Source organism: Excalfactoria chinensis, chromosome 3, assembly GCF_039878825.1.
Source record: "Excalfactoria chinensis isolate bCotChi1 chromosome 3, bCotChi1.hap2, whole genome shotgun sequence".
NCBI classification, from domain to species: Eukaryota; Metazoa; Chordata; class Aves; order Galliformes; family Phasianidae; genus Excalfactoria; species Excalfactoria chinensis.
The window spans coordinates 74,911,325-74,931,204 of NC_092827.1; the positions used below are offsets into that span (position 1 = coordinate 74,911,325).

At 38.0% G+C, this 19,880-nt stretch overlaps 1 protein-coding gene across 5 annotated transcripts in view; it reads right to left on the reverse strand.

Moving 5' to 3' along the window:
- The window catches only part of HEATR5B (HEAT repeat containing 5B), a 48,595-nt gene that overhangs the window by 28,451 nt on the left and 264 nt on the right, over positions 1 to 19,880 (reverse strand). For 2 of the 5 annotated variants that reach the window (XM_072331646.1, XM_072331647.1), the window contains exons 2-19: positions 17,946 to 18,111; positions 17,240 to 17,451; positions 16,133 to 16,241; positions 15,003 to 15,152; positions 14,338 to 14,509; positions 13,796 to 13,953; positions 12,566 to 12,815; positions 10,666 to 10,821; positions 10,118 to 10,368; positions 9,017 to 9,128; positions 7,214 to 7,366; positions 6,829 to 6,928; positions 5,977 to 6,086; positions 5,330 to 5,493; positions 4,366 to 4,541; positions 3,081 to 3,186; positions 1,754 to 1,944; positions 1,241 to 1,400 (exon numbers count right to left, since the gene is read on the reverse strand). In XM_072331646.1, coding sequence (XP_072187747.1) covers positions 1,241 to 1,400; positions 1,754 to 1,944; positions 3,081 to 3,186; positions 4,366 to 4,541; positions 5,330 to 5,493; positions 5,977 to 6,086; positions 6,829 to 6,928; positions 7,214 to 7,366; positions 9,017 to 9,128; positions 10,118 to 10,368; positions 10,666 to 10,821; positions 12,566 to 12,815; positions 13,796 to 13,953; positions 14,338 to 14,509; positions 15,003 to 15,152; positions 16,133 to 16,241; positions 17,240 to 17,451; positions 17,946 to 18,071 — 2,856 coding nt within the window. In that variant the 5' untranslated portion in view covers positions 18,072 to 18,111. Of the gene's footprint in view, positions 1 to 1,240; positions 1,401 to 1,753; positions 1,945 to 3,080; positions 3,187 to 4,365; positions 4,542 to 5,329; positions 5,494 to 5,976; positions 6,087 to 6,828; positions 6,929 to 7,213; positions 7,367 to 9,016; positions 9,129 to 10,117; positions 10,369 to 10,665; positions 10,822 to 12,565; positions 12,816 to 13,795; positions 13,954 to 14,337; positions 14,510 to 15,002; positions 15,153 to 16,132; positions 16,242 to 17,239; positions 17,452 to 17,945; positions 18,112 to 18,847; positions 18,868 to 19,693; positions 19,714 to 19,830; positions 19,851 to 19,880 lie in introns of those variants that run through there. The other 3 variants (XM_072331649.1, XM_072331648.1, XM_072331650.1) reach the window with 3 other exon arrangements.

Here is a 19,880-nt window from a genome sequence, read left to right on the forward strand (position 1 = left end):
ATATTTCTAGCATGCTGCTTGGCTGTCAGCACTTTTGTGGATAATGGAGATGAAAACAAGGAATTAGAGCAAACATTTAAAAAAAAAAAAAAAAAAAAGAAAGAAAGAAACAAGTTCCCTTTAGCCCTTCCCCCCCTTAAAAAAAAAAAAAAAAGCAAACATGAAAAGTGACCCTTAAGATAGGAAAAATACAGAATCACTTCTGTCGTAAAACTGGATGTAGATTCAGAAGCAGACAGTTGTCAAAGCATTTCGTAGGAAGCGTCTTTGACATTTTAAGGAACTGATTTACATCACAAGCTGAGAAGTTCAGACACGTTCTACAAAGTATGGAAAAGCAATTATTCTAGAGCTCTGATAGATTTCATTGCTGAAGAAAATGAAAAATTCATCACTTTGCCTTTTAACATTTAACTTCATGTCAGTACAGATGTACTGCTCCGTATGCTCTTTTTACAGCAGCATCCACAAACAAGGAGTTACAGGGCAGTAAAGATAGAAAAAGACACTGCTCCCCTCACATTTCTTTTGGAAGAGTTATGACATAGCCTGTTATCCCAATTTCCAAATACTTTGAGCTTAGGAAACATTCTGCATCACACATTATTCATACACAATCTGTAGTCCCAAAGGCAGTGCTCTCAATAGCATATCTATTCCCCCCTAACCCAACCAACAACTTTTAGTAGTCAAACGGCCTTCCTGGGAGACCTTCCACATGTTATTAAAACAGTAGATAAACAAATTAACTGCAGAAGCCTCCCCACTTCCCCTAATATTCTCTTTTTGTCCTAAATGCAAACAAACTTCAGTTTATCCACAAGAGCTTTCAAATTTTGTTATTATAGTATAACCTTCTCAGGAAGATGTACTGCTTTACTTTGTTCAGAATTTCATACAAGTTGGAATTGCTTGGCAAAGAAAAATTACTATTTATCAGCTAAGTCTCCAACAGCTGACCATGAGACAGTTACTAGAGCCTTAGTATAGACAGCTAAGGTAACACTAGCAGATTTGGGCCTATTCCTAACCAACTGTAGCTACAAAGCAAAATTTGCTGGTTCAGCATCCCTTACCAAATGCTATGTCCATACAGTTTGGCTTATATGACAATCTCTATTAGAAAGCACCTAAACAGGTGATTTAACTTCTATTTTAAAACATTCACAATTAAAATTCATTTTGTGACAACTGTGGGGGTTTTTTTGTTGCTGTTGTTTTGGTTTCTTTTGATTTTTACCTGCACTTCAGGGGAAGTTCCATCTTGTGCCAAAGCCAAGAGAATGCTGACACTGGTTTTCAGATGCTGTCCAGAACCTATCCCACCAACATATCGATGGAGGCAACCCAGAGCCAAAGAATGGCCTGTTCTTGATACAACATCTCGAGCAGATTTCAACCTATAAACATTTAAATAAATCAGGTAATTCAATTAATTATTTGGAAAAAAGAAAATCCCTCAAGTACCCTATCTATTCAAATGACTTTACTTCTAAGAGCATTTTGCAATCCACCTTAGAGATCTTAAGCCTTACTGAATCTGTACTTAATCTATACTATTATTAAACTGGATTACATATAAGGCATATCACCAAAATTTTAATAACTTGTTTGAAGACACGGTTTGAAGGCCTTCATAGTCACAGTAATAAAGTATGAAAAAGAAATAGTAATCAATATGTTATTAGTAGAAGATTTTCCAACATACATTAAATTACATTTTATTTCTTTTTCTGAATCAAAGTCAGCTTACTTATCAAAACTGTACTGAGCCATTCGAGCGATGAAAGTGGCTTCTCCAACCACTTGAGCCATCCTACCAAGAGCTTCTCCTGCTGCACATCTCAGAATAGGGTTAGGGTTATCAAGGGCACCCATTACCAGTGTTAGAGCAGATTTACGAACTTCTTCTGGTCCCAAGGTGCTTTTGTTCTCAGCTAATCCCTACATGGACAAATACGAAAGAATGCTCCAAGTAAGCAGATGAGGGATACAGCAATATTAATCTAAGAGTGAGCTTGAACTTAAGAATTACACATTTTTTTGGTTTGCATTTCTGTACACTTTTCCTAAAATATACTTGTTGAAAACATTTAAAACTCAAAACCAGTAACATGCTCAGTCTCACCTTTGCCAGCATTCTACCTACTTCACATACAGTAAGGACTTGTTACACCTGTCTCTGTTTACAAATGTGTTACAGTGCTATATGCATACTGGTACTATTTAATATAACATAGTTACACACAGAATATGTCTGAAAAGAAAGAAAGAGAGGGAAAAAGAAAGAAGGATGGGCACGGAGAAAAAGAGGTTTAGAGGAAACTAACACCTCTTCCTTAGAGAGGAAAATCACAACTTTATTACCTTTCTGCAAGAAACGCTCAAAGAAACTGTAGGTAGGTATAAATATTTTTTCCTTAACATTCACATCTTTGAAAATTTATACAGTACATTGTATGTGTTACAGAGAAATAATACAACAGTTTCTGCAACTTTTTTGGTTCCCATGTTCCACTAGTAAGACATTGCCTTACTTTGGGAAGAATAATTTAACACATGTAAAGTACAAACTGCCTGTGGTAGAGCAGAAAACACCAATGGCTTTACCATTCCCACTTTCTGCCCTGAAATTTTGAAGTTCACCGGACTTTTAGCATGGCAAAACACAAGCTTCTGCCTCAGAAACATGCGTCTCATGTTGCAACATGGCTCATGTTTTTAAGAAGCAAGCAAGAAAGAGAAGTAATGTTTTGCCAGCTTGAGATCTGTGACAACTGTCTCTCCAAAAACTCTGCTAAGTTCTAAAGAGAGACTTGACATTTGACAGACATCCCCTAGGGGAGAAATTTGACTTTTGCTGCTACCACAAAAACTTTACCAAACTAAAATCTCAAAAAAATCATTTTTGCCCAAATATGATTGAATTTTGCTGTTTCAAATGCTCCATATCATGTACTTAAATGGGCATTCCCTTCAGCTGTACAGTGGGGTTTCTTCAAACAGCTTTTTGTACAGAATACAAATCTATGAATCAAACTGCTGAATTTTGGCACGTACAGCAAGCTTGTAAGTTTTACCTTCAAGGCACTAAGAACAGCAGTAAAGATATTAAGCTGCACAGCTTGCTGTCGAACACCTTTAGCCTGCTTGACACATTCAGCAAAGTGATCCAACATCTGCAATCTAAAACAAAGGAAAGAGCATAATTTAAGTGAGATGTTTTCAAAATGCAAACCAAAATGCAGGAAGTGCAACAACACTCACAACAAAAGAGACTCAAAATCAGTCACAGAATTTACATTTCAGGGACTGTAGAGAGTATTCCACTTAGGCAGAAAGGGTAGTTATTCTGGATGCTGTTAGTTCTTTTACACTTTCCATATGTGCTTACTGTCCTTTTTGAAGGAAATACCACTGAGGGGAGGTCTCCAGATACCACTTGAATGTACAACTAGAAAAACTACTAAGATAAGACTGGAAAAATGCTGCAACTGCTCTATCATTCAAAGCCAGTGTTATTCTACACACTCCTATAGTTGTTCCCATTATTTTCCCTCTTTAACATCATGTCATAAAGCATTACTGAGAGGAATGCTTTCTAAAAGACATCAAAATCAGGAGTATAATGAGCAGCTTGCATAGTCAACTAAGTTAACAAGCTAATTGTTTTTTCATAGCTATTAACAATAGAGATTAGACTTAAGGCTTACTGCTTACAATTGCTTACTGCAAAATGAGAATGACCACTCAAAGAAAAAACTGTTTCCATCAGTATTGCACAGAAGGATAATTTTCATTTTAAATGAATCCTAGAGCTGCTTGTACTCTTGTGCTCAGCAATGACTTGCTAAATTAAATGACAAACATAGTCCTGATAACTGATAGCTCTATAAAGACCAGCATATTTTCCTTCATGTTTCATGTGAATTCATTTCTTCTTTTTTTATTATGCATAAAAGCACTTAGTGTAAATCATGCAGTCTCACTTATGGAAGCCAGCTGAAATCCAAAGAATTCCACAGCTATGTTTTCAAGGCTGATTTAAGGTAATTTATATGGATATTTTTGCAGGGATTTTTGGTTGTAGAGAGATAACTGCTGTTAAAAAAGTAAAAGGAGAGAGAAATTCAGCCTGTACCTCTTAACCTCAATCTACGAGACTGATAAAGCAAGGGAATTATCTTGTTTCTCAACTAAGAAAATATATTCTGGAATCCTAAGGCACAACAAACACAAAATACTGACAACTAAATTTAGAGACAGTTGATTTCAAAGTAGATCCTTATTTCAAGAATAAAAACTTGATACTATCTGAGGAACTAAGGCATTAGATGCTGAAACTGAACACAGATGTAAACTGACCTGTGTTTGTAAGACACGTGAGGAAAAACTACACCAAAGAGAGCCACAGATGCATCAATGACAGATACTCCTAGAGGAAGGGGACCAGGTACAGCTTCACCAGCAGGGATGCGCAAATAAATAGAAGAAGGATCATGTTCCAAAGCGCCACTTCCAGATGCACTGTTTGGCTGAAGCTGCAAAATGCCACATAACATGAACACTTCTCAATATATCTTTGGTTTACCATTAGGTCAGAATTTTTTCTGCAAAGACTTATGCAGTCGCTAAGAACAGAAAATTGCATTACAAACAATTAAAAGCAACTGCAGCATCCCCAGACATGCATAAATTAGCATTGACAGGGCCAGTTAAATCCCTGACAGTCCCTAACAGTTGAATAAGTGCACAAACTATGACTCCTAGCAGTAAGATATAGAAATTAGAGAAAGGCATATAATTACTGGTACCAGCTACAGCTTCTGAAACAGTTAACTACAAACTGACTTAAAAAAAAACAACAACTCATTCATTGTGAGTACTGAGTTACAATACATACAGCATGCTAATAAGTCAGCTTTGATTGTAATGATTCTCTATCTAGAAAAGGTTTTGAAATAGTATTATAACTGCTTATGCCCATCATTGTGAAAATGCTTCCTCAACTGGTATTTCAACAGCAATTTCTGTACAAAACAATTCAAGTGGAACTTAAGTTGTTTAAAAAAAAAAAAAAGTATGAGAACAATTGTTGCACTAAAGAGATTTTTAAAATAGTTTCTTTAAAGAAACTAGGTTAACCGACTAACCATCCAAGTTGTGTAAATGTTACGACCACTTCATCTGCAGGCAGTTTTATCAAAACATTGTGCAGTACATGGAAAGACTTGGCAGATCTCTGAAGAATGGCCAGAGAAAAGGAGCAAAGCTCCATAACCCAGAGAGATGCTGCAGACAATTCATTACTGCCCTTCTTCCTTATTACCTGGTCTTCAATTGACTTATGATCAGTCTCCTGCAGCCAAGAGCCAAGAAGAACACTGTCGTCATAATGACAAAGAGACCTCAGGAGCGATGTGGTTGTATTAGCAGAATTGTCTGTCAAAGTAAATTCTGCTACCAACTCCCGAAGAAGCGCATTAAAGGAACCTAGAACACGGGACATTAAAAAGAATCATTGTTACTTCTTAACCAAAACATTTCAGCTACAGGTCAGAAGTCCCAAATCAAAGCATGTGCCATTATCTGAATTTTACAAGTAGTGAATGGACAGAAGTAAATCTGAGAACACTATTGGGAGTAAGAACCCATGTCTCTGTATCTTAAGTATTGATGTAAAACACCATAAAACACGGAGAACACAATCTCCATATCTCTCAATCCTACAAACAAAACCAGAACTTATACTCAGTGTTCCTCTGATACAATGCAATATCTACACAGACAAGACAACATACAGAAAACGAGGATCAACGCAAGACTCTTGCAGATTCCCAGTTTTCTATTTTGCACCTGGTATCTGTATCAGAAGCAAGCACTAAAAAGACATCAAAAGTAGTAAAAAAAACCAAACACACAAAAATAGAGAGTGCAATTTTTACTTTAATAATAATCATCAGAAACAACCCATACCTTCATATGTCTTTGGAGGTAATAAAGCCAGTATATCGTAAAGTCTTAAACGGACCATAGCTGCACTAGCTTTCAGATGAGCTCCGTGGGCTTTAATTACTGATGGAATGCTACAGGATCAAGAGAAGAAAAACAGGCAGCTAGAAATACTGTAGTTACTGAAAAAAATATTTCAGATTTCTTTTCACATGATTTGTCCCTATTCTAAACAAACAAACAAAAAAAAAATAGTGTTCAGAGTTTCACTGTGAGCAGCACTAATTAAATAACTTCAGATAGTTTTGAAGTAATCAAATTGAAGGGATTTTTTTTTTCCAGTTTATTTAAACTGCTACTTAAAAGCACAAAATATGACCAAAAACTGTCTGAAGTTTCTCACTAGTACATTTTGTAAACAGACAGTTTACTGATTCACATCTGGTAGTACACCAGTATTGGAGCTTTCTCATCTATTGCACAAGGATAAGAAAACCATGAAGTCAAAAAACTCACTGAAAATTCAAAGTATGGTTAATAAAAGTTATTCCAATAAGCATTTCAGCACATGCCATGGAATCACATACTTTGAAAAAGCTGTAGTAGTGATGTTCTCAATAAAGTGGTATTTTCCCCTCACTAAGAACAAGCAGCTACAATATGGTATTAAGTTAAATTCTGAAAGAACAAATTAAAACAAATAAATATAGTATTTCAGCCCCAGGAAAAATGAGAACAAAGGGTAAAAACACCTGCACATTAGAAGAGAAACTTCCTCCCACTAGTAATAACTTTATTATCAAATGACCGTCTCTTAATCTCACACTGTGCTTCAAAATGACACAAGAACATCTTAAACAAAAACTTTTTACTTACTGTGACATCATTGTCATGGCACATTCTATAGGTGTCATCAACTTCCTAATTACATCCTCAGTAAGGAGCTCAGGACAGTGAGCAACAAAACTTCTCATAGCTGGCAACAAAGTAGGTAAAATTTCACTCAAAAACACAATGCAAATACAATGCATGAGTGAACTACAGATCCTAAGAGAATAAAAACAAAGCAGCAACTAAAAATATTTATTCAAAAACCATGTGACACATTCATAAGACTATGTACCTAAAACAGGTCACTGGTGGAACTCTGAAAAGCCTTACTCATTTTCAATGAAAGAAGGGAAATTATAGGAGTTTTCTCTATAATATTTGGGATTCTGTTCTACTGTACAATTATAGTTTTGAAATTTGAAATTCTTACCACATAGAGCCCCAGCACGACCTTCCAGTGTTACTTGCCAGGTAAAAGAATCTCCCCTTGCCTTTTCTGCCTCTAACTCCTTCAGAGATCGTGGGAACACATTTCTCCATAGCAGCAACATCTTAGGTAGATGATAACGAACAACGGACGGACCTATGCAAAAATTAAAATGACATTTAATAAGATACATATGATATGGCGAAGGGCCTGAAGCATCTCCCTTATGAAGAAAAGCTAAGTGAACTGGGTCTGTTTAGCTTTGAGAAAAGAAGACTGAGAGGGGACTTGATCCAGGTCTATAAATATCTAAGGTGTGGGGGGCAAAGTGGTGAGGCCAGACTCTTTTCAGCAGTGTGTGGAAACAGGACTAGGGGAAATATCCAGAAACCAGAGCATAGGAAGTTCCACACAAATGTGCGCAAGAACTTCTTTATGGTGAGGGTGCTGAATCAGTGGAACAGGCTGCCCAGGGGGATCTCCTTCTCTGGAGATATTCAAGACCTGCCTGGATGCCTACCTGTGTGACCTGGTGTAGGGAACTCGCTTTGGCAGGAGGGTTGGACCCAGTGATCTCTGGAGGTCCCCTTCCAACCCCTACAATTCTCCAACTGTTTATTGATATTTGTACCAAAAATACGGAATAGCCAATTCCATACATTGAATCCTGTAAGATGTAAATACTGATGCTTGTATTTTTATCATGACTTCCAATATTATTTTTTTACCAGTATTTTGAAGGCAAGCTCTTTAACCCATCTTAGCTTATTCATGTGATAGAAAAATAAACAGTGGATACTGACTAGAAAACTAGTTTTACAATTGGGTTTACAGAAAGTTTATGAAAAATATTTAGATAAAAAATCTAATAAAAGCGCACTAAAAGCATATTGCAGAAGGACAACCAAACTAGTGGTACACTGTCAGAAAAAGATTTGACAAAATGATGTAATTTAGGGAATAGAAAACACAGTGTTTGCTGACAGATCAAAATACCGAGGAATGTATTAAAACGTTATTATATTTTTCAGAATTTTAAAAAAGGATTACTGATTCAAAATTCAAGAGTACTTATAAGCTCTCAAAATAGCGCCTCTGATATTTCTGTGACAGCACATATGAACAATCAACTGCTGAATCACAGAATGGCTTAGATTGAACAGGACCGTAAAGCTCAACTAGTTTCAACCCCCATGATCAGGCTGCACACGGCCCCATCCAGCCTGGTCTCGAATAACTCCAGGGAAGGGGCATCTGTGCGCATCCATCCATCCACCCGGGCAGCTTGTGCCAGTGCCTTGCCACCACAAAAAGAAGTTTGACTGTGTTTTTCTTGTTGCTCTTGTTTTTGTTTTACTGTTGTTGTTATAAAGGCAATTGAATAGCTTTTAAAGTGTCATCATTCCCATCGTTCCTAATCAGTATTGTTGCTTATCCAGAGGCACACTTGGACAAAAAATACACTGCTAATAAAACAACTTGCATCACAGAATTTCCTATTTCCACAGAATGAGTAAATGCTATGTTTAAAAAAAAAAAAAATATTCCTTTTTCTTTTGTTTGATTTTTGTTTCTTTTAATTTTGTTGGTTTATTTGAAGAATAACCACCTTCTGCTATCCTTCAGCTTAGTCTAATATTCCACGTTTTCCCAGCATGAACATCACAGCTGAAATAAATGAACTAAGACTTTGTTTCCTGTGGTATCAATACAGTACTGATGATCTGTAAAGACTATTTGCTACACTGGATAATCAAAAATGTTGGACAAACATTAAAATCAAATAAAACAACTGTTTTTACCAACCTAAAGTCATAAGCGCTCCAAGTAAAAGCCAACCAGCTTGAGTCCGTTGCAAGGAAAGCCTGCTGTTCTGTGCAGCAGTTCGTAACAGATCCTCAGCAATACTAACCACCATCTGCAATAACAAAAAAATAAAAAGGATTTTAGAAATATAAATTACCACACTATTACAAAACGTCTGATTATGTGTAAACATGCTCAAGTATTTAAGCTGATCTTCCATAAAGAACAATCATATTCCATGCAGACAACTAGCCTTATGCACATGAAAATACAACAAGTAATATTTTCTTTAGTAGTTATTAACTAATATGTCAAACAGTGTAAGTTTGAAAGAGAGATAGCAACAAAAAGCTAGTAAATATTGCAACTGAAGTGTTAGGAGGGCTGTTCCAAAAGTAATGCCTCTTACTTTATTATGTTGGCCTACAGCATCAAGGGGTGAAACACTCATGAAGATCAAATAGTAGATGTGAACACAGCAAGCTGGTGTGTGGTGCATCCCAACAGTGGCAGTGAAAGCTGAACCTTCCCACCAATATTGCATTACATTCTGTTGCCATGTGACAGAAGGGCATCTGACAATGAACTGCTTATAAATGAGACGGAATTGAATTCCTCCAAGCAGAAAAAATGGCACCCATTGACATTCATTGACACTTGCTGAACACTCACGAAGATCAAACAGTAGATGTGAACACAGTGAGCTGGTATGTGGTTCATCCCAACAGTGGTAACAGTGGGTTCCCTCTGCTAGTACAGATTTCTACAAGTACAGAATGCAAGCTCTTGGTCACTGCTGGTAAAAATGCAGAACTAATGATGGTGACTATGGTGAGAGTGTTTTCTAGCTGAGAATTTGCTCTATCAAATAGTGTTACTGTGCTTTTCGTATTTGTTGTAACTTCTACAGAAGTAAACGGGAGGCATTAATTTTGAAGTGACATACATACAAACAAGGGCTCCAACCAATGCTCATGCTAGGTTCAAGTTCAGTTTCAACAGTCCTTTTAATTTGTGACTACATCACACATTATGCAAAGCAATTACTTCTTGAAAAACTATATCTGTTAGTTTATTCACAAAAAAACCACATTATCTCACCTTTCCTTTGGCATGAGGAATACCTAAGGGACACTGATGCACACCACCTAATAAAGCAGCCATTGCAAAACTGTAACCACTAACAGCTTCGGGAGAGGTCTTCAGATTGTTGAGTCTTTCTGCACATCTGTCTAAAAATGGAGTCAGCTGAAAAGGCAATGCCACAGCTACACACCGCAAGCACCACGCAGCAGCAAGTCGAGCAGCCATGCTGGGATGAAGAAGAACTGACGTTACTGTCTCCAACAGACCTACATTAAAAAAAAAAATGAAAAGAGTTTATAGTTTTAAAACCACAATGTGCTTCTTAGTAAGTCGAGATTTGAATTGAGTCAGTATTAAGCAGGCAACATGAAAGTTCAAAATGACAGAATTGAAAAACTTGAACTTCATAACTTTGCCCTTCTCTTTAAAAAGTACAGAAGTGTTAATAACACTATGCAGTTAAATCAATATTCTTACCTACATATTTATTATATTAACAGATTGTGATCATATTTCATATTCATTGCTCTAATATCTCAATCAGTGTAAGTTTATCTGCATACCAATAGAGGGTTCTTGAATAAGAGGAGACGCAGTAGCATTCAAACTCTGTACCAGACTGCCCAGTTCTTGGAGAGCACACACCATTACATGCTGGCTTGCAGCCACATCAGCAGCTCCTGCTTTATTTTCACTGTTAGCGTCATTCACCACTGCTTCTGCAAAAAAGAAAGAAGTATCCTGCTTAGCATCATTTGAGGGAGTCACATACAAAGAATACAGCATACACAGAATAGAAAGGAACAATTTAGTCTCAGCATCATCCCTAAATGTTAAAATAAAACCAAGAATTTGCTCATATTGTGAGCTGAAAGTGAATGCGTCCTGAAGAGAAATAAATTTTAAAGCTACCAGTCAAACATAATTATCCAAAGACCATGTACAACAGGCATCCAGAAGTTACTGTGGATGACAGTACGCTAAGAGATAGGGTTAACATTGTAACACAGCAAAAATAAGTATACACATACATAATACGTATGAACAGCATTTATGTATACACATATACCTATAGATGAAGGAACTAAGAACACAGCCTTGATGCATGTAAGGTCTACATGAATTGATAAAACATAAAGCTGTAAAAAAAAAAAAAAAAAAAAAGAACTTTGAAGAACTTTATTAAATAATTAGAGTCAACCTTTAATCATCATAAATTTGTCCAGTTATCCAATTAATTCCTCAGGCTCCACTTTGTTTTCTACCCTAACACAATGTCACAGGAATAGCAGGGTAAAGGGTAAGAGGATACCCTGATGGGTAAGGAAGCTGCAAGAATCACTTCAAAGAAAATGAACTTGAGTATCAGCTTAAAATTATACATCCAATGCAATACAAATTCAACAAATGATCCTCCTTAAGTGAAGGGAACAAATCATTAACAAACAAAAATAGGTCTAATAATTTATACATATATACACACACATGTATGTGTATATATATAAAACTGCAGAGATCTAGAATATAAATTAACAAAGAATCAAAATTCCTGCAATTTTATATATTTATGATGGGATGAACTGCTTCATATTCAAAAACATCATGGAATTTCCTTCTAACTCTGACAAGCAGGTGGCAGGAGGAGAAATTTCTGCAACTACTGCATCTCAGAAGTTGAATTTTGGATATTTTTACCAAGAACTAAAAGGGTTCTGATTGTGATAAACATTGATGTTTCAATTAAACTCAGACGTAACACTCCTGAGAAAAAAAATGGTTACGAGAAAAACCTGGAAAAGCTTCAAAGGCAACTACATTCCTACACATTAAGACATTAATTTAAAATCAAATTAGATGGTGGTATTAAAAACAAAAATGAAAGAAAAAGAAACGAAACACTCTTCACTTATTTAATCAATGTACCGTTGTGCAATTCCATCTTCCTCTTCCAAACTCTAGTTCAAATTCACTGTTTTCTAAGAAACAAATGCCAACAGTTTTAATTCCCAGTCCTCTCACATACTCGAGAGTCCACATTTATCTTCTTAAATATCTGCCTTTGAATTACATCTTTATTTTCCACCAGTATAATTCAACCGGATCTCATTATGCATATTGGTAGGACAGGTACAAGGACATTATCTGGTCTTCAGCCGTACTGTGCAACTTCTAGTACAACCTATCCTAAGACTGATTGCATAAAACACACTTTTTGCTCCACTTTGCATTTCAAGCAAATGCAATGTCAAAAGCCAACAGAGGATAAAAAGCAAGTTTTATGCAGTCTTCTTTTAGATAGAAATTACTTTTTGGATATCACATTTCAAATAGAAAGCAGTTGAATTATCTTTTACCGTAGCAATAGAACTAATTCTCACAGTAAAATTAAGTGGAAAAATGGCTGACAGAGCATAAAGAGCAATCACTTACAACCAGTCTCAAATAAGGAAATATGTTTCTCACCCACTGCCTTCATCTGTTTAGCAATGGCTTGACATATATCTTTGGCAGCTGCAATCTGTGCTTTCTCCCCCAGTAAGCTGCCCACAGTTGCTCTCAGGATGAAGGACACACATCTTCGAGAGTACACTGCTTCCACGTGGGTCTGAGTCGCACGAGGATGGGAGACCAGGTCAAGTACATGTGACAAAAACGTAGCAAAGTTGCGCTCCAACCACTGACCTCCTAACGTTGTAACAAAGACAACATAGGCCTGCAAATTCAGAAGTTATATACAGATCCAGTTAAAATAGTAAGAAAAGACTATTTGGTCATTGCAGAGTAATACCCATGCATACTGCACGGCAGCAGCAGTAACAGTTAGTTGTAAGCAAACTTGAGCATGCTAGACAAGATGAATTTAGACAGTATCTGTCACTGCTGAACTGTTTCCAGCACCAAGGGTAGCTCTCTATTACTGCTACATGCAGGGTGAAGTGCAAAATACTCATTTTATGACAGTGACATCCTGCCCACTGTTCTAGCTACATCTATTCTCATAGAAAATAAATAATTAAAAAAACAATCTACAACAACAACATAAATATCAGCAACACAAACATGTTCTAGTTCATGTTGAAGACCATAATTTTACCAAATGAACCGGAAAACAACTGGGGAAAAAAGGAAAAACAAACAGGATTTATTTCAAAAAATACCCTTAGATAAAAAAATCTGCCTTCAAACAAGTGTCTGCAGCAAAAATATGCCTGAGTGGGAAGGCCTGAATTTGAAGATATGCCACTGCTATCTTTCTCTAATAGACAAATGGTGCTTCCATATTCACAAGATTTCATCCATTCAAGGAAGACATATGGAGAAATGAAACACAGTTTAATAAGCTAGGGCTGCAAACTACTCAGCAACCTCAGAAAACCAGCACACAAAAGGGCTGAAGCATGATAGGATACTAATTTCTCACAACTTTTTTAGCCCCACCCAAGACACCCTGATCAAATAAGCCTTCTCTAGCACATATTTTAATCTATGGTTACAGTACACCAGTAATAAAATATAACTCAGGTGAATGACACTGCCCATACTTTTCACCAAACAGGTGAATCAAATTAGCCTTGCAAGTTACCGTAAGCAAATAAAGACCAGAAGTAAATATTTTCCTCCTAAAAGTGTTACAAATGTCACTTAATTTGACAGGAAAAAAAAAAAACAAAAACACTACAAATTATCACAAACCTGAGTAACACCAACTCTCACTTCCCTATTGACAGATCCTCCTACTTTCAGCATCTCTCCACCACTCTTCAGGAAACCAGACCCTCCTCGCAGAAATCCCGTGGCCATGAGTTCCAAGACCTCCTCAAGAGTAGCCCTCTTCACGTTCTGTCGCATCACTTTTGCCAAGAGAAAAGCAACCATTTAATTCTAAAGTTCCAAGCAACACAAGTAATTATCCTGAAAATCAGAATGATCAATTCAGAGTTGTCTTGATGCATAAATCCAGCCAACATTCCAGTTAATGGCTTTATTTTGTGCTTACAAAATAAGTTATTTTCCCCAAATGATTTTTGACCATTTCCTCTTTCTTTGTATGACTACAAGAGGGAATGAGAGAGCTTCACCTCTTTTTAAACTTGGAGTTTTAAAAAAACAAAACAAAACAAAAATAACAACAACAAATCAACTACAGGTGTTCATGTATTGGAGCAAAACATCATATCATGTAACACAGTATGGAAGATGTAATTTGTTTGGAAGGTAAGTCCAGAGGATTGTACCTGTTGCTTGTTTCGGTATCAGTGCTGTGGCCATGACAGTTCCCAAAAGCTTTGACACTGCAACCCGCACACCATAGTTTGAATTTTCCAGAGCTTTAAAGCAAAGCGTTGCAACATTCTCCAGCTCAGCTGTCCACATAAACACTGCTTCATTTTGTAATTCCAACAGACACTGAAGAGGAAAAAAGACATTGAAAATAAACTTGCTGAGAACCAGTGGAGACTATTCTTGCCTACTAAGTTTCAATGCAATTGTCAGATTTATTCAGCAAACGTTCTAATATGAAGTTCAGTTTCTCCCTACTCTATAAAAATTACGTAAGAATGAGCTATCAAAAGAATTGAGGAACAGGTTAATACATAAATAAAAAGTATAAGAAAAATGCAACAAAAGAACCCTGTTACTTAAAACTCCCGCTGAGACCCACAGTTAATTTACTGCATCTCATTATTTGTTTATGAAGTGAGGAAGTCAATACTATTGTACCTCAGCATATGCAAAGTAGCAAGTCAAACATTTGAGCCTTTGATCTGAACTAGCAAGGACATACCTTCCCCAAATAATAATCAAGTTTCCCATTGTAAGCAACAGGTGAAAGCTTAAAAGCAGGCACTTCACAATCACAGAACAAAGACTTTCTAAATCTGTGGAGAAACACACCCACCTTGGCCACTGCACATCGTACAGCCATAGATCTGTCTGTCAACAGAGACCGGGCGTTCTTGTAAATATCACGGTGACAAGAAGCTGCTGCTCCTCCAAGTCCATTTAAGACCTTCTGTAAACTCATCAGGATTTCACTGCGGCCCTGAGACTGCACAAATAAAGAGGTTTTCATGCAGAAATGCAGACACAATGCTTATATCCAAGTACCAGGTACACACCTCTGCATTTTCGTTTCAGTGCACATATATATTTGTGAAAATGGATAATAGTTCACTGAAGTCACACACAGTCTCTATCTGTCTGGTTGTAGATGGCAGTAAACATTAGAATTGGTTTTAGTAAGACTGCATCTATTATCAAATAAATTAAAAAGAGTGCCCACAGTTCAATAAATGGCAAAAGTTGCTGCTGTCCTTCCCCGTCTGCTGCAGCCTTGGGTTAAAGAAACAAAAACTAAATAGAAGCAGCTAAAAAGAATATATGAGTCAACATGAAGCCCACATTTTGTGCCATACCCACTGACAGGTATTGCTGAAAACAAGCACTCTTAGGGCAGAAAGCAGAGCCATTGTTACACTCAATGCTGATAGAAGTCCCCACTTTAAATCCAGCAGTGGGATTATAAATGTTCATTACTCACAGAGAGTAAGTATGTGTGCAGGAGGAGGAGTCAAGATCTACGCAGTCAGCACTTGTTCCAATTTGTCATTTATTTCAAAAGAAAAAGAGCTATTTCAGTTTTGTTAGACCCACTGACAACCCACAGCACATTCCCTCAATATGATGTTCTTCTTACAGTGTATCCTGCCCACAAGCAGTATATTTCTGTTACAAAACATAAGCATTTACTCAGGGTACCCAAGTGGAAACCTAATGCAGCATTTCAAATGGTTCCTACAACCCTTTTTCAGTTTTAATTGCTGATGCCACAATAAAGCAACTACACTAACATTAATATGACAAAACTCTAAACTCCCTCTGCAGAACAAATACATGCACGTGGTTTAACATGGGATAAGTAATTTGCATTCTTCTACACGGAAGGCATTTTAGCAAACCCCTTTGGAAGGACAGAGTGTCATTTTAAATGGAATCAAGACCATACATGGAAAATGCTGCAAAACTCACCTCTGCACTTTTCAGAGATTTTAAAAGATTATTCACTGTCTCTGGAAAAGCACTACCCAGCATTCTGCCCATCTTCTCATAAAACGCCCCAACACACGCCACAGCAGCCCTAAAAAAAAAAAAAAAAAAAAAGAGGGATTCATAGGCATATTCATTTTCTGGATCTTATAAATGAAGAGAAAAACTGAAGTATAAATGGATGTTTTAGTCATCATTGATTGTACAAGATTCCTACAGCCCGCTGCTTAACTAGTGTGCCTCCTGCCCTGCTCTTCTACACAACAGCAAGTTTCCCACAGAGTTGCAACAATTTCAGGTAAAAGGAGGACAGTATCAGCCCCAAAGGTGACTTCAGATGTTATCGTAATGGTAACAATAACATCTGAAGGCAGCCTGAACTGGGGACTGCCGGACACTGCCAAGATATTTGATATGCTCCCACACGTACCATGGGAGAGCACTGAAGAAGTTTCAGTAAATGCTGTGTGGTATTAATTGATTGCTACAAATAAGACTGCTCCTACTTACAAAGATAAACAGGATCACAGACACACTCACAGACACATCCAAGTATACAGATTCTCCTTGAGAGGTTTAAGCTACATTATAACAGGGGAATATAAATTGGCAGTGGTTGAGGAGGCGAGGAAAAACAAAAAAACAAAAACAACACAAACTTCTTCATTTGGTTACAGTTCCCTCAGCAATAAATAACGTTCCCACTTCCACTTGACAATCCTGGCAGGTTCCACTGTAAATTGGGTACCTGGACCCAATTACCAATAATAGAACTTCTCTACTGCAGTATTTCAACTACTGCTTATCCTCCCTATGACATAAGAAAGTAAAGAAACATTACATACTCCTTTTCCTAGGGGAAAGCATCCAACTTTCAGACAAAAGTGTATTTACTACATTTAGATCCAAATTCAAATGTATTCCTTTCTTCCTTCTAAATCAAGCATGCACAGACTCTAACTACTCATGCAAAATGTAAGTTCGACAAAATTTAACTTAACACGCACATATACAGGCAGATATTTCTGCAATATACAGGACTGCTTTGCTTTAAAATCATCCCCTTTTCCCAACTAATACCAAACGTACAGTTTTGTGGGCAGGTAGGCTGCGGTATCATCTTTGCTCTTGATGATGTCATTACACTTGTCAAGAGTCTGAAAGACTGTGAATGTGTCTCCAATGCTGTAGAGAGCAGCAAGGTTTTTCGCAAGTAGTTTTCGTGTTGGCGGCCCTGGGGAACTGCTGATGAGTCCTGTCAGCTGTTCTACCAGTTTCTTCTGTTTCTCCTTGACATCTGTCTGTTAATGAAACAAAAATTAATGAAATTAATAAAGCTTGTTTCCTATGACACCTGGTAACAACTACAAGAGATTGAAGCAAACCTCACACTACTCCTACATAATTTGACAAATTGCTTGCCTCACAGAGGTATGAGATACACTCAAGTAATTGGGGAGATGGGTGATAAATGATCAGAATTAGCTGTTGCTCTATGTAATTTTTATCTTCTTTTACATGACTCACTAAAATTGCAGTATTACTTGCACAGAGAACATTTTAATCCTCTTTACTGTCAAGAATCCTTAGAATGGAAAGGCAGGTTTTGCTTTCCAAACAAAAACAGAAACCAAACTAAATGGCTTTTTACAAAGAGCCCAATTGAGTACCTACAATTCAATACTTACAAACTATAATAGCTGAATCTAGAATTACACAGTTATGACTTGGATGTTACCTACTGTCTCAAGCATAAAATTAATACATGTTTCAGAAAGAGGAAAAAGCAATTGACCTTGTTAGCAGCAACCAGCACTTTATCCAAAAATCTTAACCACTCAAAGATAAAGACCGGCCTCTTCGCCTCTGTGATCTGTGCTAATGCTTCCTCATTCAGCAACAAACTGTGAGCCAGCTCCATCCCTGGGTAAGTTCTGGTTTTATCACAGACGGCAGCGACTCTGAAATACAAATTGGAATATCAGTATGAAATACAGTACAACAATATCAAACTTCAGTGAGATGAAAATGTGAAGGTGGAACCTGTAGATTATGACATGATTCAAGCCTGTCTAGATGTACCTTAACTACAGAGTCCAAGATGAGAACTACTCATTTTCAACCATGTACATCCATTAGTACTTCAGAGATCTGAGCTGTTAACTGTAAAAGGAGAGCTTATGGGCAACTTAAGGGGCAAACCCTTAGCCAAGATATATATACCAAAGTCCCTGCCTACAAAAATAAAACAAACACAAAAGAACTAACAGACATCTCACTGCCTTCTCTCACACAGCTCTCACTCTGCTCTAATTGAGACCTTGAGCCCATTCCTGAGGCTTAGACATGAATCTTGCCACCTCCTCAGCATCTTCCACAGACAAGGTGAGAAAGAATCTCCACCACGAGGACCTGTGGGGAATCAGTTACTTTTACTTCCAGAAATGACAGACCGATTCTCTCTCTCATATGTGCATACCCTGAGACACAAAGCGTGGGTTCCACAGAAATAGCACAGCACGAGGCTTGTGCTCCACTAAACATAGCTCCAGAGCACAACACAGCTCCAGCAGCGACACGTGCAAACAGCAGCACCACATTAAGGAAGTCAGATACACATATATTCTAGAAATAAGACTTACTAGTGATGGTTTAGAATACATCACTAAGAATCCACAGTATGATCTACCAACTCACCTATTGAGCAAAAAAACAGCAGTAGATGTTATCCTTTAGCCTAACACAGCTTTGCACTTGAAATTCTGTGATGGCTGCAATTATTTAACTGCAACTGAAAGAATAAGAGGTGTGGAGGTGGAAGTGATATTAAAGGGATTTGCCATCCATTTGAGAGAGGCAGGAAGAATGACAGAATTTGGGATGGCTGGACCCCTAGACACACCAGCCTTGCTTTAACGGACAGATGAGCCCTCTGAAATCCAGGCAGCTGCCAGGATACAAGTAGCAGCAGCACGACTAAGGTGGGTAGGTGCAAGGCACACCGGTGGGGTAAGCAAACACCAAAGGCAATGTAACCTTAGTGAGTTACATTTAGGTGAACAGAGCTGTTTAATACACAACAGAAGGGGGGGGGGGGGGAAAGGGGGGGAAACAACCTAACAGTCACAAAATAAAGTCAACTGTCTTTTGCAAAACAAACCAAAAGGCAAAAACAAAGCAATACAACAACAAAAGCACAGCAGAACCCAAACCCTGAACTCAGCGGTGCTGGAAGGAAGGAGGGCATGGGGCAGAACAGGAAAAGCAGAGCACCTAAGAAGCGTTATGTAAGCCATCATCTTCCTACAGCGTGCATTCTCAGGATGCTTGCTGTGCTCGAGGCTGCCCCGTTCACAGCCGAATCCAACAAAAGCTTAAAGCGAAACAAAACGATTTCAATTAAATAACCGGATCATCCTTGAAATCAGCCCCCCCATCTGACGACAGCGAGGGGCGCTGCTCTTTGGGGGTTTTTGTTTGTTTGTTTGTTTTCCTTAGCGTTGGGAAGAATTCCGAGCACTGCCGATCACTGACGTACATCACCTCAAAACACCTTGACGTGAGAGCACAACGAACGACGCCCGCGCAGCCCGTGGGAAGCCGCCCGGAGCCTCAGAGCGCCGCTTCGCCTCAGCCCCGCGCCGCCCCCAGGCCGCAGGGCCGCCGCTAACGGCGCGCACCTTACGCTCCCACCGCACAACGGTGAGCCGGAGCCCGCAGCGCGACGCCG